Genomic DNA, 24,521 nt, shown 5'->3' with positions numbered 1-24,521 from the left:
AACTGCGGGACTTTTTTTGTAGCAGGAACTCCTTTGCATATTAGGCCACACATTCCTGATGTAGCGAATCCTCCAAGAGCTTACAGTAGACCCTGAAATAAGAGCCCTGTAATCTCTTGGAGGATTGGCTACATCAGGAGTGTGTGGCCTAATATGCAAAGGAGATAGTGCTACAAAAAAAGCCCTGAAGTGAACCAATTGATTTCAAGACCCCTGTGGTGACAATTCCAATTTCAAGAGAGCCGTGACTCACATGGCAAAATTCCCTGCTCCGAAACCCCACAGTGTGCTGGTTTTCTTTGAGATCTGAAATTGTTAAAAAGTTGTTTTTTACGATACATAGGTACCGTTTGCAGGTGCTTTGTGGAGCTTCGCATGACATGCTGCTGCCACTGTAGAATTCCTCCTGGCCCATCTTAGTGTGATGGTTAGAGCATCAAATTAGGATCTGGGAGACCCAGGTTTGAATTCTCATTCTGCCACGGAAGGTTACTTACTGGGTGATCTTGGGCTAGTCTTTCTCTCTCAGCGTAACTGCTCTTATAGGGTTTGGTGGCAGGATAAAATGGAGGAAAGGAAAACAATGTTGAAAGCCCCTTTGTGTCCTACTGAGGAGAAAAGCTGGGTATAAAGTATTTAAAAATAAATAAGCTATCAAATACACATTTGGTGTGAATAATCTGCATAAACTAACCTTAATGTTAGAAAAGAACGAGAGTCCAATAGCACTTTGTGACAGGGTACGCACTGCAAGCAATGATTCTCGAAATCTTCTACTACCCCACCACATATTTCTGGTGCCCCTGGACCTGTGCTCTTTTCTACTGCTACAGCCACAAAAACAGATTGCATTTGCCTTTCTAGGGTACATTTGATTGATTTCTTGAATTTCCACTAAATTACTACAAAATTTTGTATTGTGGTTTCATGAGGGAAGAAAAAATTGAATTTATATTCCGCCCTCCACTCAGAGCGGCTCACAATCTCCTTTACCTTCCTCCCCCACAACAGACACCCTGTGAGGTGGGTGGGGCTGAGAGGGCTCTTCCACAAGCTGCCCTTTCAAGGACAACCTCTGCCAGAGCTATGGTTGACCCAAGGCCATTCCAGCAGCTGCAAGTGGAGGAGTGGGGAATCAAACCTGGTTCTCCCAGATAAGAGTCCGCGGACTTAACCACTACACCAAACTGGGGGCAGGTTGCATTTTAATACTTTTTTATGATTGTTAGCCACCTTGCTTGTTTTCATTCAGAAAGCCAGGAAAAAGTAACTGAAATAATGGATTGTAAAAATTGCTCAAGCTGGCCTGACTAGGGCTGCCTGACCAGCTATGGCGCCTACAGTAGCCTAACATTGCTACCCATCTTGATCTATCTTGATTTAATTTAACGTTATTAGAGATATTATGTGCTCTGGAGGTAAAATTCTATTTTAAGATTCAGTTGTCATTTTGAAAGTTTATTGAATGTTATGGGCCTGTAAATAGCAAGTTGTATACTTAATACTTTGGAAATATGTATAGCTTAAAGAGTCAGGAGGTGTGGGCTGCAGACAGGTATGTGCTCCCATATTGTAGGTCCATGGGTGGGGCAGAAGTTTCTTCCCTAGACCTAAACAGTTTCCATGTTTCTAATGTATATATATCTTATCAGTTAATCAGCTGTATTATCAGACTAAAGCAAGAAGACAGAAGACTTTCAGATTTCAAGAACTTGGGAAACCAACTATTGCTGTTTGTTTTAAAGCATAATTAATGATAGTTTTGAAAAGTAAGGGGGGGGGAGAATATAGTTTAAATATAAGACCATATAAAATATGCTAATTTTGAAGAACAGAACAGTTAACATTTCATAAGTACAGAAAAATAAGTTATATATTTTATAGGTGTTGTAATAATGTAAATATTATTTGAAGTTCGTGTATATATATATATAATGTAAGGTAAAGGTAAAGGTAGTCCTCTGTGCAAGCACCAGTCATTTTTGACTCTGGGGTGACATTGCTTTCACAACGTTTTCATAGCAGAGCTTTTATGGGGTGCCTTCCCCAGTCAGCTACACTTTCCCCCCAGCAAGCGGGAAGGCTGAATCAACCTGGAGCCGGCTGCCTGAACCCAGCTTCCACCAGGATCAAACTCAGGTCATGAGCAGAGCTTGGACTGCAGAGCTTACTACTCTGTGCCACAGGGCTCCTAAGATATAATGTAGGCTGTTTCCTTGGTTATATACGACAGGGGTGGCCAATGGTAGCTCTCCAGATGTTTTTTCCCTACAAATCCCATCAGCCCCAGCCATTGGCCTCCCCTGATATACGATAATTTAATCGGTTGCATGTGGTTCTTCAATAAAAGAATAAGAAGTAAAAAAAAATGTTATGGGCCACTAATACTTGAACGTTCGGTCCAATCGCAATGGCCTTGGGTTACAGCAAAGGCCTTTTGTGAAGGAAAGCAGAACAACACATTCTTGAGCTGTCTTCTCCTTTGTGACTGTTGTACAGAAGAGGCTGCTGACTAAAAAACAGAAGTAGCCACTAGGGGGCCTTCGCAAGCTTTCACTGAAAAGAAAACAGCATCCCACACCTTGCTTTCACAGATCTATGGAAGCTGGATTGCTCCCTGCAATAGCAGGCGCTGGTCAGGTGCTGGCAGTGAGTTGTGTTTCACAGCAATTGTGTAATAACAAGCTTGTAATAAGGCAGCAATACAAGCCCCGTGGTGCAGAGTGGTAAAGCTGCAGTACTGCAGTCGGAGCCCTCTGCTCACAACCTGAGTTCGATCCCAGCAGAAGCTGGTTCAGGTAGCCGGCTCCAGGTTGGCTCAGCCTTCCATCCTTCCAAGGTCAGTAAAATGAGTCCCCAGCTTGCTGGGAGGGGGGGGGCGGATGTAGATGACTGGGGAAGGCAATGGCAAACCACCCCGTAAAAAGTCTGCCGTGAAAACGTTGTGAAAGCAACGTCACCCCAGAGTCGGAAACGACTGGTGCTTGCACAGGGGACTACCTTTACCTTTTAAATAAGGTTAAAACTAGCTGTGTTGGTCTGAAGCAGCAGAACAAAATTTGAGTCCAGTGGAGCCTTTAAGTCCAACAAAAATTTTATTCCTGGTATAAATTCTGTGTGCATTCATGTATTGTGTGCGTGTATCTTAAGAAGGGTGCCTGCACACAAAAGCTTAAGGTTAAAGGTAGTCTCCTGTGCAAGCACTAGTCGTTTTTGACTCTGGGGTGACATTGCATCATGACATTTTCACAGCAGGCTTTTTTATGGGGTCGTTTGCCATTGCCTTCCCCAGTCATCTACACTCCCCCCCCCCCCCCCCCAGCAAGCTGAGTACTCATTTTACCGACTTCGGAAGGATGGAAGGTTGAGTCAACCTTGAGCCGGCTACCTGAACTCAGCTTCCACCAGGATCGAACTTAGGTCATGAGCAGAGAGCTTGGACTGCAGTACTGCAGCTTCACCACTCTGCACCACGGGGCTTGTACACGAAAGCCTATATCAGGAATAAAACTTGGTTGGTCTTAAAGGCGCCACTGGACTCAAAACTTTCTTTTGCAAAAAAAATGTGCCACTGCTTTAACAGAATAATTAAGGCTGCCATCTTAAGGACATTTACCCTGGAGTACCGGTAAGTCCCACTGAGATCACTGGAGGAAAGCTTATTTAGAATTGTACTGTAAGTTCGGGGGCAACTTTAAAATGGACACAATCTCACTGGCACCACCAGGTCAAACTCAAGTCCGTTTTCATAACAGGAGACAAAAGGTTTACATTTCAACCAGTTTAGATCCCTTGGCACTTTCTACAGGGAAGGTGCCAAAACCAAAAAGGCCCCGTTTCACTCAGATACTAAGGCTAGTCTCCAAAGACAGTGACATCCAAAGGCAAGGATTCTAAAGAGCACAACGGCAAGTAAGGTATCTGCAGCATCCAGTTTTAACATTGCCATCCTAAGCAGAATTACACCTTTCTAAGTCAGGCTTAGAAGGGCGCAACTTGGGCTAGGGCGGCACTTTTAGACACAAAGTTTACAATCTGTGTACACTTTAAATAAGTCACATCCAGTTCTCTGAGCACCAGTTTAGACAGAAACCAGAGACTCTCAAAAAGTGGAAGAAAAATATATTCCCTTTACCTTGCATTTTCCACAGACAGAGGCCCATGTGATTCTTATTCATCAGCTTATGGATCCCACATTGTCAGCTTAAACCTGAGCAAAATATTTTAAATCACAAACACGAAGCAAGCCAGCCAAGAGCTGTCGTTACTGAGAAAATCGAGACGGGGAAGGCCTCTGGAATTTTTGAGCGTAGGCCTTAAGTGGCCAGTGACTGTCACTTTTCTTTTCCCATCACATTCTTTGAAATTACATTCAAGAAAGGCAACCAAAGACATCTACACATCTTGAATGACTCGTCACCCTGACTCTTGTTTGAATCATCAAGTGTTTTTCTCACACTGTTTTACTATGTGGGCTTCTGGATTCCCGCCCCCCCCCCCCCCACTATTTATATGGTATTTATATCCTTTCTTCTCCCCTTAGGCTTCATGCGGCTAACAAAATAAGCTGGAAGGACACAAACATAATGTAATTGTTTGCTAATGGGATAAGAGCAACATGCAAATTAGCATGCAGCAAAATCACTGCACTAAATCAAATGTCCTCTGGAATAAAACCATGCAGTGAGTGAAGGTGCCCTGCCACACCCATTCTGGTATGTCGTGCCAAGGGTTTGGGCATACCTCAGAAAAAGACCCGTGAGAGGGAATTTCAAGAAGACAGCTGTCTGAAGAGCATAGCTGGTGTGCAGGAGTGTAACGTTGTCCAGTATTTTTAACTCCTCCCATACTAGTGAAGAATTAGAACCTACATTTTGACAAGTCATGCCAAAGGATTGGGCCTACCTCAGAAAAAGCCTGTGAGAGGGCATTGCGAGAAGAAACCTGTCTGAAGAGCATAGCTGGCCCAGTAAGAGTATAACATGGCCCAGTATTTCTTATTCCTCCCATAATAGTGAAGAATTAGAACCTACATTTTGAGAAGCCATGCCAAAGGTTTGGGCCCACCTCAAAAACAGCCTGTGAGAGGGTCTTACAAGAAGAAAGCTGTCTGAAGAGCAAGGTTGGTGTGTGGGAGTATACTTAGGCCAATATCGCTAATTCCTCCCATATCAGATAGATCCATGTTGATATGAAGCAACAAAACAAAGTTAGAGTCCAATGGCACCTTTAAGACCACCAAATTTTTATTCAGGGTATAAGCTTTCTGTGCACGCACATTGCGTGCACAGAAAGCTTACCCCCTGCATAAAAATTTGGTGGCCTTAAAAGGTGCCATTGGACTCTAACTTTCCTCTCATGCCAGTGAAGAATCAAAACTTACAGTATGAGAAGCAGAAAACACAACAATATCAACAACACCCACATTGTATGTAGCTGTTTCAAAGGTGCTTTCCGATTTCAGAAAATGGGCCCGTGCAAGATCCAAGCCATGGGTTTTAGATTATCCTACATTATACACTGGAGCTTTAGATTATCCTACAATGGGCTTTAGATTATCCTACGTTATACACTAGTCACCAATGCTTTTATGTAAAAAAAAATAACGCATCATTAACACTTGGTTTTTTTGATTTATCAAAACATATGCAGTTTTTATTGAATATATCCCATTGGAAAAGGCAAGGAAAAGTGAATCTTCCTCAGGACAATTAATATACAAAGAAACTTTGTTCAGTAGTACTGGCAGCAATGAGAACAAGTCACTTTAATTGTAGTACAATATCCATTATAAATCTGCTTTAATCTTTAAATATATACATCTGCAATATTCTTTCAGACCCCTCCTGAGAAAATAATTCAAAGTGAACTACTTTGGAAGCCTAAAGCCAGGATAACAGATGCTGACAAAACTCCCTGTTAATACTTTTGTTTTACATTAGAACACAGTGAAAATGTACAACTGTATGAGCTGTATACTGACTTCAGTCGGGATCCAAAGGAGGGATACTTCAAGCAGAAGATATGGGTGAGCATAGCCAGAGCTTTTGCTTTTTGACCGGGCTGCAGAATTTCCCTCTGCTGAAGAGACTTGACTACCTTCGATACTGCACAGCTGCCTCTCTGTTTTGATAGCGAGAGAGGTCACTCAAGAGAGTATATAAAGACACAACCCCAAGGTTATAGCGACCAAAATTACTATGGAATATATTATACAAGTTTGGCAATGATAGTAACAAAGGTGAAGACAAACATCGTTGCATACAAAAACATTCACAAGTTCATCCAAGCTAACATAGTACCGTTCAAAAACCCATATAGATCATATGTTGTAGAGTCCCAATGGACAGGAAGTCGACTTGATACTCCTGCTTTGAACATTCTTCCAGCAAGGGATGCTCCACCTAGTACATTTTCATATAAAAAAGGTTTAAATGAACAATATTTCAACCGTTCTTCCAAAGTTCCACAATAGTCAAGAGTATTAAACAAAACTCTTAAGACACGCTTACTCCGGACCCAAGTCTCTGTCACCAGGGCTGGAATTCTAGCGGGAGCTCCTTTGCATATTAGGCCACACACACCCCTGATGTAGCCAATCCTCCAAGAGCTTACAAAAAAGAGCCTTGTAAGCTCTTGGAGGATTGGCTACATCGGGGGGGGTGTGGCCTAATATGCAAAGGAGCTCCTGCTAGAATTCCATCCATCACAGATTTCAAACTGGCATTAGCTCAAAATGAAGCCTTTTTGTATGAAAATATTCTCGGTGGAGCGTCCCTTGCTGGAATAATTTTTGAATTTTTAAAGACCTCCCTGTTGGGACTTTACAACATATGATGTATATGGGTTTTTGAACTGTACTATGTTAGCTTTGATGAAATTGTGAATGTTTTTGTATGCAACGATGTTTGTCTTCAGCTTTATTACTATTATTGCATAACTTGTATATTTCATAATAATTTCAGTCACTATAACCTTGGGGTTGTGTCTTTATATATGCGTCTCTGTTTTGGGCAGTGGTGAAACTGCCAAATGGGCATAACATTTCCTCCCTGCCCATTTCCCTTCTTTAGGCCAGTCAATTCCAAATGAAGAATCGGAAGCTTTGACATAAAAGTGCACTTGTGCAAAACTCCTGGCTACGTGGGCAGCCTAAAGAGGGAGACCTAGAAAATTATTTGGCATCTCTGCGGGTGGAAACTGGCATGGTCTTTGCCCATCCACTGGAAGGATATGAAAGGGTAAACTGCCAAGAAAGAATGGCTCCGATACCTGCATAACGCAGCCAATGGAAATTGTGCATCTGATACTGCCATGCTATCATAGGGAAGATTCTGGAGACCTGCTCCTCAGGGAATTGAGGCACTCCAAGATGGACAGATTATGTACAACCAGCAAGTCCTCTCTCTCTCTTTTTTTGTGCAGTTTCAGGAGAAAATGAGAGCAAGTTGCCCTGCCTAGCAAATGCAACTTTTTTTTAGTGTACAGATTTGTGTTTTCACAGATAGGGTGAATCACTGATTGGCTCTACTGAGGAGCTGTCATCGACAAGGAGGCCACTGATGAAAAGTTACTGTCCCACTGCCTTCCCGGGGGATTCAGCTGCGCAGCTGCATGTGCTTTGTACTTCTGCAGGAGCTCCTTTGCCTCTTGTTCATCTTGCAAAGAGGGGTCGCCATACTCCGCTCTGAGCCACTCTCTATGCTGGAAGGAATGAAAACAAAGATATCAACATAAGTGGCAGAAACAGGATCAGGGGTGTCAAACCTGTGGCCGAAGGTCAGATCAGGCCCCCAGAGGGCTCCTATCAGGCCTGTGAGAAACTCATTGTCATCTGCTTCCTTCTCTCTGTCTTGCTTCTTTGTGCATCACAGCTTGCTTTGCCAAGCTTGCTCAATTGCACAGGAGCTGCAGAGCAAAGCCTCTGTTTTCTCCATTGGCTGACCAGCACACAAAGGAACTTATGTACAAAAGCTCATAATGTCCAGCCATTTCATCTGCTCCCTTGGGTCTTAGGCTCAAATCTCATTGACCATGAGATTTCTGTAATTAATGTCAATAAATCAAAAGTAGATTTGCAAGTTACAGATACACATGTGAACAAACACCTGAACAGCATACTCAAGATTGCTACAGCACAAACATTGCCTCCAGATTTTGATGCAATAATTCAGAGCAAGAGGTGTCAGTTATCAGAGGCTGTTAAATGAACAAAATATTGCAAGACTGCTAATGGTTTAAGCAAGTTTTTAAAAATCTTTAAATGTGTTAGTATGTGCCCTTTATAAAGTTTATATCTCTGCTACCTGGCAATACATTTTATGGCACACGTGGCCCAGCCTGACAAGGTCTCATTTATGTCAGATCCGGCCCTCATAACAAATGAGTTTGACACCCCTGAGTTTGGAACTTACCGTATATTTTACCTAACTTTTGAAATTTTGCTTGGGATTGGGGCAATGTGACATGCCCCACCTCTTAATATATCACTGGTTTGGGTCTTTTTAGCCCCCTCCAATGTTCCCTCTTGTGAGTAAAAATTCTACTTTGTGAGCTACTGGCATTAAAGTTGTGAGCTCCTGCATAAATTATCGTGCTCTGGGATCAACCTTCCTGAGCTAAGACAAAAATGTGTGAGCTGGAGGCTAAAAAACTGTGAGCTAGCTCATGCTCACTCAGCTTAGAGGGAACACTGGGCCCCTCCCCAAACCCTGTCCTCCCCAGGCTCCACCCCTAAAATCTCCAGGGATTTCCTCACCCACAGCTGGCAACCTTAGCTCTAAAAGAGGGTGTCTGTCTGTCTGTCTGTCGGTTGCAGCCGTTCCTTTTGGCCTTTGGAAAGCTATTTGAAGGCTCAAGCTGCAGACAAAAGCAGCTGCTATTTTTGCTTCCAAAACTGCATCTGGACAAGAGGCAGCACCAGGCCACCCTGAGCACTGCTATGTTACGTTGCTGTATGATTTATTAACATCGTAAGTATTTTAATGATTGATTGATGGGATTTACACCCTACCCAAGGCAGGCTCAGGGTGGGTAACAACATAAAAACATATACATTCATCCGTTAAAATCCTAAAATCATGAGACGAATACAATTCACAACATTAATTAAACACAAGATGGCTATACCCTATGACGTGAGTCTGATGTGAGCAATATTTCTTTATTTAGACACTGTGCCCCGCTTTTCCCCTGCAGTGGCTTGAAACACCATCCTCTCCCTCCTCCATTTTATCTTCATCCCTACAACCCTGTGAAGCTGAGATGGAGAGTGGCCCAAGGTCAACCAGTGCCCTTCCGCGGCAGACGGGGGATTTGAATCTGGGGTTCTCATCTCTTTCTCCAGCACTGAACAAGACGCAAAGCTGCATTTATTTTACATTCTGAAGGCTACACGAGAGCTCAAGAGACAGAGATAAGCAATGGTTATCCCAGAGACAGGGCTTTTTTTGTAGCAGGAACTCCTTTGCATATTAGGCCACACACACCCCGGCCCGTAGCTACGGTGGGGCTTAGGGGGGCCCAGCCACTCCACCCAAATCTCCCTTCCACTTGTATGGCCCCTCCTTTCCCCACCGCTCTCGCTGCTGCCACTCTCCCCGCCACCTGTTTTTGCCTTCCCTGCTCTCCCCGCCACCTTTCACCTCCCCCGCTCTCCCTGCCCCATTTTTGCCTCCCCCGCCACCCTGTTGTAGCTGCCCCCCACTCTCCCCGTTGCTCTTGCTGCCCTTGCTGCCGCCGCCTCTCTCCTTTTAAATTTATTTTTAAAGTGTGTGATGTCATTTTGGGCTCCAGGGCCCCTCCACCTAAAATTTTATCCCCTGGGCTCCCCCACCTAAAATTTTCTGGCTACAAGCCTGCACCCCCCTGATGTAGCCAATCCTCCTGGAGCTTTCAGTAGGCCCTGTAAGAAGAGCCCTGTAAGCTCCTGGAGGATTGGCTACATCAGGGGTGTGTGGCCTAATATGCAAAGGAGCTCCTGCTACAAGAGAAAGCCCTGCCCAGAGAATGCCCTGACCTGGATAGCCCAGGCTAGACTGATCTTGCCGGATCTCGGAAGCTAAGCAGGGTCAGCCCTGGCAATTATTTGGATGGGAGACCACCAAGGAATACCAGGGTCATGACACAGAGGCGATGGCAATCCACTCTGGAGCGTCTCTTGTCTTGGAAACCTTACATAAATCAGCTGTGACTTGAGGGCACTTCCCACCACCAGCACCCGAGAAATCGCTACTAAAAAACCAGTTACAACGCCACAACACCCGCAAGAAAGGAAATGCTTCATCTCATCATTGGCGACGCTACGAACAGTTTGGTGTAGTGGTTAAGCGTGTGGACTCTTATCTGGGAGAACCGGGTTTGATTCCCCACTCCTCCACTTGCAGCTGCTGGAATGGCCTTGGGTCAGTCCTAGCTCTCACAGAGCTGTCTTTGAAAGGGCAGCTTCTGTGAGAGCTCTCTCAGTCCCACCTACCTCACAGGGTATCTGTTGTGGGGGAAGAAGGTAAAGGAGATTGGTAAGCTGCTCGGAGACTCTGATTCAGAGAGAAGGGTGGGGTATAAATCTATGGTCTTCTTCATCCAGAAGATGCCCATCGCAATGAAACATCATGTTTGCAAGCTCCTGTGAGTGTATATTGAGGGTCATAGAATCATAGAGCCAACTAAGGGACGTCCAGGTTAATCTAGTCCAACCCCCTGCACAATGCAGGAAACTCACAAATACCTCCCCCTAAATTCACAGGATCTTCATTCCTGTCAGATGGCCATCTAGCCTGTTTAAAAACCTCCAAGGAAGGTGAACCCACCACCTCCCAAGGAAGTCTGTTCCACTGAGAAACCACTCTGTCAGGACGTTCTTCCTAATGTTGGGCCGGAAACTCTTTTGATTTAATTTCCCATTGGTTCTGGTCCTACCTTTGGGGGCCACAGAAAACAATTCCACACCATCCTCAATATGACAGCCCTTCAAGTACTTGAAGATGGTGATCATATCACCTCTCAGCTGCCTCCTCTCCAGGCTAAACATGCCCAGCTAAACTGGAGACTTGGTCTCCAGACCCCTCACCATCTTCATCGCTCTCCTCTGGACCCGTTCCAGCTTTTCTATATCTTTCTTAAAATGTGGTGCCCAAAACTGAACACAATACTCCAGGTGAGGGTCTGGGGTGGCCTGGGGTGGGGGGAGTATTGTCAAGGGACCTTGCCACTGTCCTATTGCTCTGTACTGTATTACATATGCTTTGATATTATTGTACTCTTGCTCTGGGAATCTGGGAGGGGTGTGTACTCATGAACTTGCTTAGCTATTCCAGGGGTGGAATTCTAGCAGGAGCTCCTTTGCATATTAGGCCACACACCCCTGATGTAACCAATCCTTCAAGAGCTTACCAGGTTCTTTTTTTGTAAGCTCTTGGAGGGTTGGCTACATCAGGGGTGTGTGGCCTAATATGCAAAGGAGCTCCTGCTAGAATCCCACCCCTGGCTATTCCTTTGTAACATCATATGTAGTCGCTCTGTCCTGTGAAGGAAACTGGCGCTTGCATCTCAAGGCCACCTTATCTCCTTGCAGAGACAGTTTGAACTGCTCACTGTCTGGTACCAAAGAGGTTGGTGAGAAATATTTTGTATTGCTTTTTGTGGACTCTTACTGATACATTTGGCAGGCTCTGTAATGTCCCTGAAAGGGTATAAAGATCTAGTCAACCGCAGGTGAGCCGGATCTGACACGGAACTTCCATGCTACTGTTTCCTGTCTATCAATAAAGCTGACCTTTTCTGCAACGAGAGAGATCTGCTTGTATTGAAGATAGTCCCAGAGCTGACAAGTATCACATTTAAACCAGTAAGACCAGGGGTGGAATTCTAGCAGAAGCTCCTTAGCATATTAGGTCACACAACCCTGATGTGGCCAATCCTCCCAAGAGCTTACAAAAAAGAGCCTTGTAAGCTGTCATGATCCTGGGCCTAGCGAGGCCTGCAAGCCCCAGGGAAGCCTACCTAGGAGTTACTGGGGAAAGCCTACATCTCCCAGGATCCCCTCTGTCCCTCTGATTGGGTTTGGAGGGAAACTGGCCCAGAGAGGGGTGGGGCCTGGGAAGAGACGATAAAAGGGCCAAGCCCAGGAAGGGGGTGTTCTTTCCCTGGAAGGCTGAGCTGGAGGCAGGCTGTAGCCTGGAGAGCTTGAAGCAGGGGAAAGACCCTTACCCAAGGGGGTAAGTGTTGGTATTAGAGCAGGGACTGTAAGATAGATGCATTAGGGCATTCGTTTATTTTCCCTTCACCCTTTTACTGTTTTATGCACCATGCTTGTTATATTGCACTGACCTTTAAATAAACCTTTTTTTCCCGTTGTTCACTCTGCCTGGTCCTCACGCCCATTATTTGGCCTAAGCTAAGGGAGGTCTGGAAGGGCTTGGGAGGGTACTCTGGGCCTTCTCAAGGGAGACCCTTAATCCAGAGTGGTGGCAGCAATTGGTAAGACCCCCCCCGATTGGTGACATAAGCTCTTGGAGGACTGGCTACATCAGGGGTGTGTGGCTTAATATGCAAAGGAGTTCCTGCTAGAATTCCAGCCCTGAATAAGACCCAATAGCTGTTGGAGAGCCAGGCTCCCTGCAGTGAAGGCACAACCCGAAGAAAAAGGATACACATCACCTCTAGAATTACAGAAGTGCTGTCATTTCTTAGAACATCTTTTTTTTGCAAGCTAGTATTGTTCCTATCTATGAAAGCGGGAGATTCTCCTCCTACATGGAGTTTTAAAAAAGACGCATACAGACACACACTGTGACCTCGGTGAAGCTTTTTTGCATAATAGAACAATTAAATCTTTTCGGCTCAGACCTGAAATGACTGTAAGGTTCAAAATAAGGAGGCAGGAGACTAGACTGGAAAGTCCCTCCGTGTTCTATTCTGTAAAGACAGTTATATTCCCATTTACCCGAGTTCTGTATAAAGCCAGGAAATATTAAGCTTTTGTGACAGGAGTGGCCAAACTGTGGCTGGGGAGTCACATGTGGCTCTTTCACACAAATTGTGTGGCTCTTGAAGCTCCCAAGAGCCAGCTTGGAGAAGGCATTGTCTCTTTAAATCACTTCTCCAAGCCAAGCCAGCCAGCAGCTTGGAAAAATGCATTTAAAGTTAAATTTCTTTCCACCTCTCCCTCCTCCACTCCCTCATCTATTTTCCTTCCCTCCTGTCTTGCGGCTCTCAAACATTTGATGTTCATGTCTTGTGGCTGTCAAACACCTGATGTTTATTCTATGTGGCTCTTACATTAAACAAGTTTGGCCACCCCTGTTTTGTGATAAAGATTTATATGCGGATAACATTTTGCCTCAAACGCATTTGACAAGCCATCGTTTGTGGCATTAAGTCAATGAACAATGCGAACCTCCAAGCTTCCTCCTTCACTTGCGCACAGCCATCTACTCCAAGACTTTGACCAATTCCCCACTAGCAGTTGCTCCATCCCTGGGCTTCTGCTTTCCTCAAGCAATCAGTTCCCCCACCAGTTACTGCACAGGCACATACTAATCCATGGCTACCTCCAATTTCCTTGCAGCTTCTGGATCTCCAAAAAACAAGAGCAGGAAGCTGTGGGGGAAACTGGAGGGAGCCACTGATCAAAATGTGCCCAAGCAGCAACTGGTGACGAATTCATCGCTTGAGCCGGGAAAAGCAGAAGCCTGGAATCGGCGCAACTGCTAGTGAGGAATCAGTTTTTCACTTGTGCAGCATGTCTGTGTCTGAACAACAAACTATAGTTCATTTTTGGTAAGGAGCAGGGCAAACCAGTCAGTGGATCAGACAAGTTATGCTTTGCCACGAAAGAAGCAGCAGCACGGACCATCATAGGATTTCCCGCATTTGGTATGTTCATGGTACAGCAAACCGAGATCTGTTATTCTAGCTCAGGAATCCCCAATGTGGTGTCCACCAGATGTTTCTAGAAGGTGGGCGGGGCCACTTGGGGCTTTTGCCAAGCACAGCTTTTCTTTTTTTTTAAAGCCCTTTATTAAATCTTAAAACGTTGGACATTACAGGTTATATTTACAGTCTACACACTACAGTCTACATGTATTATATTTACAGTCTACATATTAAAAGTTATATTTCTAGCAAGTGAAGGGATACTGGAAAGAACGGCAAGTAAGGTGGATGACTTGGTTGTTCCTGAGAACTAGTGGCTTCAGTTATGATTTTTTAAAAAAAGTTAAAATAAAGCCAGAGAAGTGGAAAGCTAATACTGTAAAAGAAACCACCATTTCAGTCTTAGAAATACATAACACTTCAATCGAATTAGTTCAAAGGTAACAAAGTGTGCAATCATGGGTTAAAAGTTTCTTTGTTGACATTTATAAGTTCAAATGTTTTACTAATCAGGCTATCTAATTTTGGCTACATAGGATACTGCCTCACTTCTAAAACATCATTATCTTGGGTAGCTTAAAAAAATGAAGTCTTGGATTATGGACTTCTCTTCATTGGAGAAACACTTGTGTTCATTTGAAATCAGACTTGACTTTAAAGCTCTCACAACGGATAGGCTCCTCTTTGTTTGGCCACTAGACAAATTCAACGTCAGCTATAACTGACGAAAAAAGAACTAGCCCAGCTAGACGATAATGAGAAACGCAAACTGGACTTAAGACCATTTAAAAGATTATTTGCTGAGATTCGTTAGAGACCACTGGTTACTGACCTCACAAACAGTAAATGAGATCTTTCAACAACCGAACCGCATCTTGGCACAACTAGATTTATGTTTAACCGTAATCCAGTATTAAGATTGGCACACCGTCTCGATGTGCACACAGTAGACAAGGCATCCTCCCAGCCAAAGTTGGTCATAGTCATAATGCAGGCCACAACCAATGTGGCACTTCTGGAAACACCAGCAAGGCTACAACACCACCCAAATGCAAGTCACAGATGACATATGGCAACCTGTCATGGGGCTTTCAAGGCAAAAGAAGATGAGTAGAGGTGATTTGTCACTGCCTCCCTCTGCGTAGCAACCTTGGACTTCCTTGGTGGTTTCTCAGCCAAGGACAAGCCATAGGCAGTTTCTAAGCTTTGACAGGCTCACAGGCTGCTGTTTTAGAGTTAGGTACTATTTTTATAGTGCTTTACAGTATTGAATGTAAACTTCTTTGAAAATGGGGGGAAAGCAACACAAAAAACCTAGGTGAAGATCAACAGGAGAGACGGTGGCTCAGTGGTAGAGCATCTGCTTGGTAAGCAGAAGGTCCCAGGTTCAATCCCTGGCATCTCCACAAAAGGGTCCAGGCAAATAGGTGTGAAAAACCTCAGCTTGAGACCCTGGAGAGCCACTGCCAGTCAGGTGAGGGACGGTGGCTCAGTGGTAGAGCATCTGCTTGGGAAGCAGAAGGTCCCAGGTTCAATCCCTGGCATCTCCAAAAAAGGGTCCAGGCAAATAGGTATGAAAAACCTCAGCTGGAGACCCTGGAGAGCCGCTGCCAGTCTGAGAAGACAATACTGACTTTGATGGACCAAGGGTCTGATTCAGTATAAGGCAGCTTCATATGTCAAACAGGAGGAAAACACTGCATAGCTTCATTTGTAACATACCTCTTAGCGAATGTCAGAAAGTTCAGAAAACTGGATAAACAGGTTCTCTGCAGATTTACAATCAGCATATTGGCTGAGGGACAATTCACAAATGGACAATTGGTCTGTGCTGAGAGTCTCATGCCGGGAACTTAACGAGAGCCAGTTTGGTGTAGTGGTTAAGTGTGCGGACTCTTATCTGGGAGAACCAGGTTTGATTCCCCACTCCTTCACATGCAGCTGCTGGAATGGCCTTGGGTCAGCCATAGCTATCACAGGAGTTGTCCTTGAAAGGGCAGCTTCTGGGAGAGCTCTCTCAGCCCCACCCACCTCACAGGGTGTCTGTTGTGGGGGAGAAAGATATAGTACATTGTAAGCTGCTCTGATTCAGAGAGAAGGGCGGGGTATAAATCTGCAGTCTTCTTCAACTTCTTAATTCTCAGGTATGCGTGGACCCAATTTAGATCAAGTCTTCCTGCCTTCCTGCTTGTTGTCCCCACTACTGACCCACTGGTAGGGTTGCCAGCTCAAGGTTGGGAAACACTTGGAGATTTTGGGGGTGGAGCCTCAGGAGGGCTGGGTTTGGGGAGGGGAAGGACTTCAACAGGGTATAATAACATAGAGTCCACCTTTTAAAGAGGCCTTTTTCTCCAGGCGAACTGGTCTCTGTTGTCTGGAAATGAGTTATAATAATTGGAGATCTCCAACCACCACCTGAAGGTTGGCAACTGGACCCACTGTAGAAACTTATGTGTACTGAGGACCAGGGATTTTTTTGAGCAGGAATCCACAGGAACACAGTTCCAGCTGGCTTGGCATCAGGGGGTGTGGCCTAATATGTAAATGAGTTCCTGCTGGGCTTTTTCTACAAAAAGCCCTATGCGAAGCAATGGTGACATCAGGGGATGTGGTCTAATATTCAAATGAGTTCCTGTTGGGCTTTTTCTACCAAAAAAGCTCTGCTGAGGACTATATTTAAGTTTCTTCAGGAGGTCCATCAATGTCTCCCCAGGGCCATTTCAGGTTGGGAAAGCTTAAGCCTTTCCATCTATGCTTACAGGCCTTGATCTGCATCTGTTCTATGCCTGGCTGAGAATTGTTGCCTGTGTGAAAGCTGATGTGAGCTGAGAGTTGCACAGTACCCAAAAGGCTGTCTCCCCCATATTAACCCAACAAACTCCATGATCTATGAATGGGCCTCTCTTCCTGGAATTGCTGACCACAGAGTCGGGAACTTCCCCCCCCCCCCTTGGAGATGAGGCTGGTGGTCCTTCTGCAGACCTTCTAGGGAAGACTACAAACATTTCAGTTCCAGAAGGCCTTTGGATTAAGTGAATGATAATAGGCAACCTGTTCCTCTCTCACTGAGTATTCATGGTGCTCTCTGAATGTTCTAACTCACTTTTAAAATGGTTGAAAGTTCCCTTGGACAGCCAAACCGCAGGTTTTCCTCCCTGGTGCAGTAATCCTCCCCATTTCAATGCAGAACAAAAAGTGGGAATTCACAGTACGGCTTACATGTTGGGCTTGGGAGTCTCTCACTTACCTGAGCAACACAGTTTTTCTCAAACTCCTCTAGCTGCCGCTGGAATCCAGTGTTAGGATTGGCACATGATCTTGATGCGCGCACCACTGACAAGGCATCCTCCCAGCCAAAGTTGGTGATAGTCATAATGTAGGCCACAACCAATGTGGCACTTCTGGAAACACCAGCAAGGCTACAACACCGCCCGAATGCAAACAGATAGAAACATAAAACCAAAATAAGTCATGGGGCATAATACCAGGATCAGCAGCTTTCAAAGTAAGGTGCATTTCCTAAAATATTTTTAAGTTCAGGACTAAACAAGGTGTTCTTCTAGAAACAGGACAGTGTGCTTACAATAATAATGCATGGGATGGAGAAAGTAGAGAAAGAAATACTTTTCTCCCTTTCTCACAATACAAGAACTCGTGAGCATTCGATGAAATTGCTGAGCAGACAGGTTAAAACGGATAAAAGGAAGTACTTCTTCACCTAAAGGGTGATTAACGTGGAATTCACTGCCACAGGAGGTGGTGGCGGCCACAAGCATAGCCACCTTCAAGAGGGGTTTAGATAAAAATATGGAGCAGAGGTCCATCAGTGGCTATTAGCCACAGTGTGTGTGTGTGTGTATATATATATATAATTTTTTTGCCACTGTGTGACACAGAGTGTTGGACTGGATAGGCCATTGGCCTGATCTAACATGGCTTCTCTTATGTTCTTATGCTTGCCAGAAAAGTAGTTGTTGAGATTTAGTCAAAATGTCACTTCTTGCCCAGGTTGTTTTCTACAGGCACACACTATAAATGTATGTCAGTTTTACAACCATCATGACTAACTAGTGCACTAGAGAGATAGACAAAGAGCATGATGGAAATTGTAGTTTCATGAAGCTGCCCTTCTTAAAAAGCTACACTTCCCAGGATTCTACGGGAAGAAGGAATGCCTGATAAACCAAGTGAAGCACAACAAAGACCATCAGGACGAAAAAAGGCATCAGTATCACATGACATTAAAGAACGCAACCATGCCGAGAAATTTCAAATCAATTCTATATTTTGGCCTAGTCAATCTGCTAAAACAACAAAAAACAGTTTTGCTCAGGACTTAGGTCCTGGGTGCATCATATTCTTATTACGCCTTTCTTCCTACCATCTGTTAAACAGACATGATAGCACCCTCAGCTTTGGTAAGAGTTGTCATATAGGAACATAAGAGAAGCGGTGATGGATCAGGCCAATGGCCCATCCAGTCGAATACTCTGTGTCACACAAGAGGCCAAAAACCAGGTGCCATCAGGATGTCCGACTGCGGGGCCAGAACTCCAGAAGTTCTCCCACTGTGCCCCCCACAAGCAACAAGAATACAGAGCATTAGCCAACTATACCAGGGGTGTCACCTCATTTGTTATGAGTGCATCTGCAATAAATACGGATCTGTAATAAATGAGACCTTGTTGGGCCAAACCATGTGTGTCATAAAATATAATGCCAGGTAGCAGAGATATAAGCTTTATAAAGGGCACAGACAAACACAATTAAAGATTTAAAAAAACCCAACTTTTAAAAACATGCTTAAAACATTAGCATTCACTGGTTTTAAAGGTGCTTTCTTTATATATCTCCCATGTGACCCAGAGAACTGGGCAAAGGAAGCTCTAACTCTTTCCTTCCTTCCTTAGGGCACCAGGAGGGGGAAGAGCCTCAGCCAATAGAAAGGAGAGAGGATTGGCTCAGTAGCTCTGCTGTGCAGTGGAGCAAGCCCGGCAAAGGAAGTTGTGATGCAGGAAGAGGAAGCAAGAGAGAGGAAGAAGGAAGCAGATGACAGCCAGTTGCTTGGGGGTCTGATTTACCCCCTGGGCCGTATGTTTGATGCCCCTGATCTATACCTTGTGGCTAATAGTCACTCATGGACCTCTACTCCATATGTTGATCCAATCCCCTCTTGAAGCTGTCTATGCCTGTAGCTATCACCACTTCCTGTGGCAGTGAATTCCACATGTTAATGACTCTTTGGGCAAAGAAGTACTTCCTTTTATCAGTTCTATGCCTACTGCTCATTAATTTCATTGAATGCCCACAGGTTCTTGTATTGTGAGACAGGGAGATATGTACTTCTTTCTCTTTCCAATGCATATATTGGGACTTTAACCCAAAACCGCATCATTCCGATTGCACAGCAGTGGAGCGGCCATTTAATTGACACGGAAGTCTCTCACTGAGCCACTGACCTAGAGGGCCACTGGCAGCCAGGTATACACCTAGCCAAACCTCAGGCACTCTGCTAGCTAAGGGACCCTTCGATGCACATCAATGACAATAGTAATCAGTGCCAGTTCTCCCATTTTCTCCTGTACTACTGTCAGCTGGAAACAGAAAACAATCGATGAGTCAGGGCTTTTTTTTGTAGCAGGAACTCCTTTGCATATTAGGCCACACTCTCTGCTGTAGCCAATCCCTCAAGGAACTTACAGTAGGCCCTGTAAGAAGAGCCCTGAATGCAAGCTCTTGAAGGACTGGCTACATCAGGGGTGTGTCGCTTAGGGCTGCCAATCTCCAGGTGGGGGGCGGGGGATCCCCCAGTTTAGAGGCCCTCCCCCGTTTCAGGGTCCTCAGAAAGCAGGGTGTGGTGGGGAGGAAATGTCTGCTGGGCACTCAATTATTCCCTATGGAGAATGATTCCCATAGGGTACAATGGAGAATTGATCCATGGGTATCTGGGGCTCTAGGGAGTTGTGTTTTTGAAGTAGAGGCACCAAATTTTCAGCATAGCATCTGATGACTCTCCTCAAAATAATCCTCAAGTTTCAAAAAAATTGGACTGGGAGGTCCAATTCTATGAGCCCCCAAAGATGGTGCCCCTATCCTTCATTATTCCATATGGAGGGAAGGCATTTAAAAGGAGCATGGTCCCTTTAAATGTGATGGCCAGAACTCCCTTTGGAGTTCAATTCTGCTTGCCACACCCTTACTCCCGGCTCCACCCCCAAAGTCTCCTGAATCCACCCTCAAAGTCCCCAGTTATTTCTTGTGTCAGACTTGGCAACCCTAGTGTGGCCTAATACGCAAAGGAGTTCCTGCTACAAAAAAAGCCCTGAAATGCGCTAACACCTATTGTCACCAGCGCTGCTATACAAACTAACCCCTGCAGCACTGGCTTGAAATGCCACAAGGGCCACTCAGCGTGGCTTGATCCAGGGCCGTTTTCACTCCCGCAACTGCGTTTTAAACCTCTCCCTGGTAGTGATGTGGAAAAAGGGGTTGCGAATTCAGCAGCACAAGCTACAGTAAACAAAATAGGTTTGGATGGGAGACTGCCAATATCAGAGTTGTGACAGAGTCTGACTTACAGCAACCCCACAGCGTTTTCAAGGCAAGAGACGTTCAGAGGCGGTTTGCCATTACGGAGCCACTCCTGAAATCCTAAGCCCTGCTGTTCAAAAATACAGCCGGCCTTTCCCACCCATGAGTTTTCACAGGCCTAGAAGTAACGAACAGCACAACAGAAAGAATCAATCCAGGAGTGTCTGAAATACATACCAGTGCACGAGACAGCTTTCGCCCCTAAGCCGGCATTCGTGGATAAATTCAATACTTTCTTTGAAGTGTCTGGCTCTAAACATCAGAGGAGAAGGGGAAAGGATGTCAAAAAATCCAACACTGTGGGATAGAGGTTAATAGGCTTCTGAAAGTCACAAGACTGAAAAGTTGCTTAATATCAGTATTTCTTTTAAAACAGAATGCAGAGAGGTACGAATGCAGAGAGGTAAAAACAGATGGGGGCAGGATTCAGTATCCCTCACTCACATGAACTGTGTTTTTTAAAAATCCTGCATACCCTCCTTAGGGTTGCCAGTTTCCAAGTGGCACAAAGTGGTAAGCTGCAGTACTAAAGTCCAAGCTCTGCTCACAACCTGAGTTCAACCCCCAAGGAAGCTGGGTTCAGGTAGCTGGCTCAAGGTTGACTCAGCCTTTCATCCTTCTGAGGTCGGTAAAACGAGTACCCAGAGGGAAAGCGTAGATGACTGGGGAAGGCAATGGCAAACCACCCCGTAAAAAAGTCTGCCATGCAAACATTGTGATGCAACGTCATCCCAGAGTTGGAAACGACTGGTGCTTGCACAGGGGACTGCCTTTACCTTTTTAGAATATACAACCATGGAGAGATTCACAGGAAGAGGTAGAACTGGAAAGACACCATGATTAAATAACAAATAAGATTTAGAGTACCAATTTACGAACTTCTGCACAAGCATTTTTTTCTCTCCTGTGAAGCTGGGTGCACTTTTAAAAGTTGGAGGCTATTTTTGGAGGCTATGACTAGTTTGGGACTTTTCTAAATCTCAGTGGACACTTGGAAAATTTATTTATGAATTGTTATATCTATTGCAGAGAAAATATATGAACATATGAAGCTGCCTTATACTGAATCAGAAGCTGGGGAAGATGTTTATTATTTATTTATTGCTTTAGTCTTATATCCTGCCCTCTCCACAAGTGGACTCAGGGTGGCCAACAGTCAGTTCAAAAGCATTTATAATGATTTTTTTTTAAAAAAAAACCAATTTAAAATACATTTTAAGGTGCTGTTCAACCTCAGTATAGGCGGGATCTTTCTTTCTTCTGGCAGTGAACATATGAACATATGAAGCTGCCTTATACTGAATCAGACCCTTGGTCCATCAAAGTCAGTATTGTCTACTCAGACTGGCAGCAGCTCTCCAGGGTCTCAAGCTGAGGTTTTTCACGCCTACTTGCCTGGACCCTTTTTAGTTGGAGATGCCGGGGATTGAACCTGGGACCTTCTGCTTACCAAGCAGATGCTCTATCACTGAGCCACCATCCCTCCCTACCAGTAGGAACTGCTATGAAACAAAGAAACACACAGGAACTGTTACATGTATGTATTGAAAAATTTGTATTCTAAGTCTTGTTATTTATTCATGGTGTCTTTCCAATTCTACCTCTTCCTGTGAATCCCTCCATGGTTGTAGTTTCCAGGCGGGGGCTGGTGATTTCCCACTGTTACGACTGATCTCCAGGTGACAAGAGATCACTTCCCCTGAAGAAAATGGCCGCTGCTTTGGAAGGTGAACTCTCTGGTGGCATTAGGGATCTATGGCGGCAAATCTCCAGGAATTTCACAACCTAGAGGCAGAAATCCCAATTTAGATATGGATGGATTGGTGCAAGAATACCTGTGAATTTCCCATCACGAACTGCATGAAAAGCTTTCACAGGCCTTCTCCAGGGTAATAATTACAATAATTCTATAAAGTAGATTCAGGTGGGTAGCCATGTTGGTAAGAAGAAGAAGAAAAGAAGAAGACGATGACTGTAGATTTATACCCTGCCCTTCTCTCGGAATCAGTCTCAGAGTGGCCTACAATCTCCTTTATCTTCCTCCACCACAACAGACACCCTGTGAAGTGGGTGGGGCGGAGAGAACTCTCCCGGAAGCTGCCCTTTCAAGGACAACCTCTACGAGAGCTATGGCTGACCCAAGGTAATTCTAGCAGCTGCAAGTTTTCGTGTGCATGAACAACACATGAAAGCTTATACCCAGAATTAAACTTTGTTGGTCTTAAAGGTGCCATTGGACTCACATTTTGTTCTATAATAGTATGAGAGTCCTTTTTTAAAAAAAATCGCTATATAATAGATGGGACTGAGGAGAAGCAAAAATAATCTCCTGAAGGCTGCCCTCTCTCTGTTCAGAGGTTTGCTGTGCTGATCTGAACCACACAAGTGAACTCAGGCTAGAACGAGGACTTCCTGTCACATACAGCAGCCTTCAGCTTCAAATCACATGGACCTATTTAAAGCACGCGGTGACTATAATGGACAGAAAGCCTCATTTTTAGCTACTGGAAAATACCTGAACTTTTGACATTAGCTATGTTTTATAAATTGAAGCGAGTAGTTCACTTTGGAAATGATGCACCAGAGTTATTGTACTGCCTGCCCATGAAAATCAGTCTTTTCAAATTTAAAGGTGGCATGTTTTGTAACGTCTGCTTGTCTGGGTAAAACCAACCAATCACTGGCCACCACATGAACACATAAAGGAGCCTCGTTTTGAATCAGACCACTGGTGTCTCAAGACCAGCACAGTCTCTCCAAAGACCAGAACCAATGGACTGAAATTAAATCAAAAGAGTTTTTGGCTAAACATTAGGAAGAACTTCCTGACGGAGTGATTCCTCAGTGGAACATATGAACATATATGAACATATGAAGCTGCCTTATACTGAATCAGACACTTGGTCCTTCAAAGTCAGTATTGTCTTCTCAGACTGGCAGCAGCTCTCCAGGGTCTCAAGCTGAGGTTTTTCACACCTATTTGCCTGGACCCTTTTTTGGAGATGCCAGGGATTGAACCTGGGACCTTCTGCTTACCAAGCAGATGCTCTACCACTGAGCCACCGTCCCTCTTGTTGATCTTCACCTAGGTTTTTTGTGTTGCTTTCCCCCCATTTTCAAAGAAGTTTACATTCAAGTACTGTAAAGCACTATAAAAATAGTACCTAACTCTAAAACAGCAGCCTGTGAGCCTGTCAAAGCTTAGAAACTGCCTATGGCTTGTCCTTGGATGAGAAACCACCAAGGAAGTCCAAGGTTGCTACGCAGAGGGAGGCAGTGACAAACCACCTCTACTCATCTTCTCTTGCCTTGAAAGCCCCATGACGGGTTGCCATATGTCATCTGTGACTTGCATTTGGGTGGTGTTGTAGCCTTCTGCTTACCAAGCAGATGCTCTACCACTGAGCCACCGTCCCTCCCCAGGGACAGGCTTCCTCGGGTAGTGGTGGGCTCGCTTTCTTTGGAGGTTTTGAAGCAGAGGCTAGAAAGCCATATACTACCAATGCTGAGTATGTAAACTTAGGCAGATCATGAGATGGAGCACAGGAAGACATGAGTCAGTGCTCAGCTCTCATGGGTTTTCCTTACATGCCCAGGGTAATGCTAATCACCACCTGGGGGTCAGGAATGAATTTTCCTCCAGGACAGACTGTCCAAGGATCCTGTCCCCCACCCCTTCCTCCAGGTACAGAGCAAGGAGTAGGAGAAAGTGATGGGGGGTGGGGGGAAAAGTTGTGAATTTCCTGCATTGTGCAGAGGGTTGAATTAGATGACCCTTGAGGTCCCTTCAGGCTCTATGTTTCAAGTCACAGGGAGAGATCTTCTGTATTTCTTAGTACCAGCTCCTTTTCTCTGGAGATGCCTGGGATTCAACCTGGAACATTCTACATGAGAATCACTCGGCCACACCCTTCCAACAAGCCAAAAGCAATCCATAATGATGTATTACTGGCAGGGCAATCCTAAAGACACTTTCTTGGGAGTAAGGTCCCCCTGAATAGACTTCTGCTGGATTCTGAATAGAGCTGCTTAGGGTGGCAGCAGGGCTTTTTTTG

General features: G+C 44.8%; 1 protein-coding gene across 1 annotated transcript in view; it reads right to left on the bottom strand.

Annotated features, from left to right (window-relative positions):
• Positions 1 to 5,624: 5,624 nt before the first annotated feature.
• The window catches only part of DUSP22 (dual specificity phosphatase 22), a 53,714-nt gene continuing 34,817 nt past the window's right edge, over positions 5,625 to 24,521 (bottom strand). Inside the window, exons 6-8 of the mRNA XM_060244255.1 lie at positions 20,644 to 20,718; positions 17,123 to 17,294; positions 5,625 to 7,704 (exon numbers count right to left, since the gene is read on the bottom strand). Coding sequence (XP_060100238.1) covers positions 7,528 to 7,704; positions 17,123 to 17,294; positions 20,644 to 20,718 — 424 coding nt within the window. The 3' untranslated portion in view covers positions 5,625 to 7,527. The remainder of the gene's footprint in view (positions 7,705 to 17,122; positions 17,295 to 20,643; positions 20,719 to 24,521) is intronic.

The sequence above is a fragment of the Heteronotia binoei genome, chromosome 7 (assembly GCF_032191835.1).
Source record: "Heteronotia binoei isolate CCM8104 ecotype False Entrance Well chromosome 7, APGP_CSIRO_Hbin_v1, whole genome shotgun sequence".
NCBI classification, from domain to species: Eukaryota; Metazoa; Chordata; class Lepidosauria; order Squamata; family Gekkonidae; genus Heteronotia; species Heteronotia binoei.
Note: the sequence above shows the minus strand (reverse complement) of the source record. Positions and strands in the feature narration are given on the sequence as shown.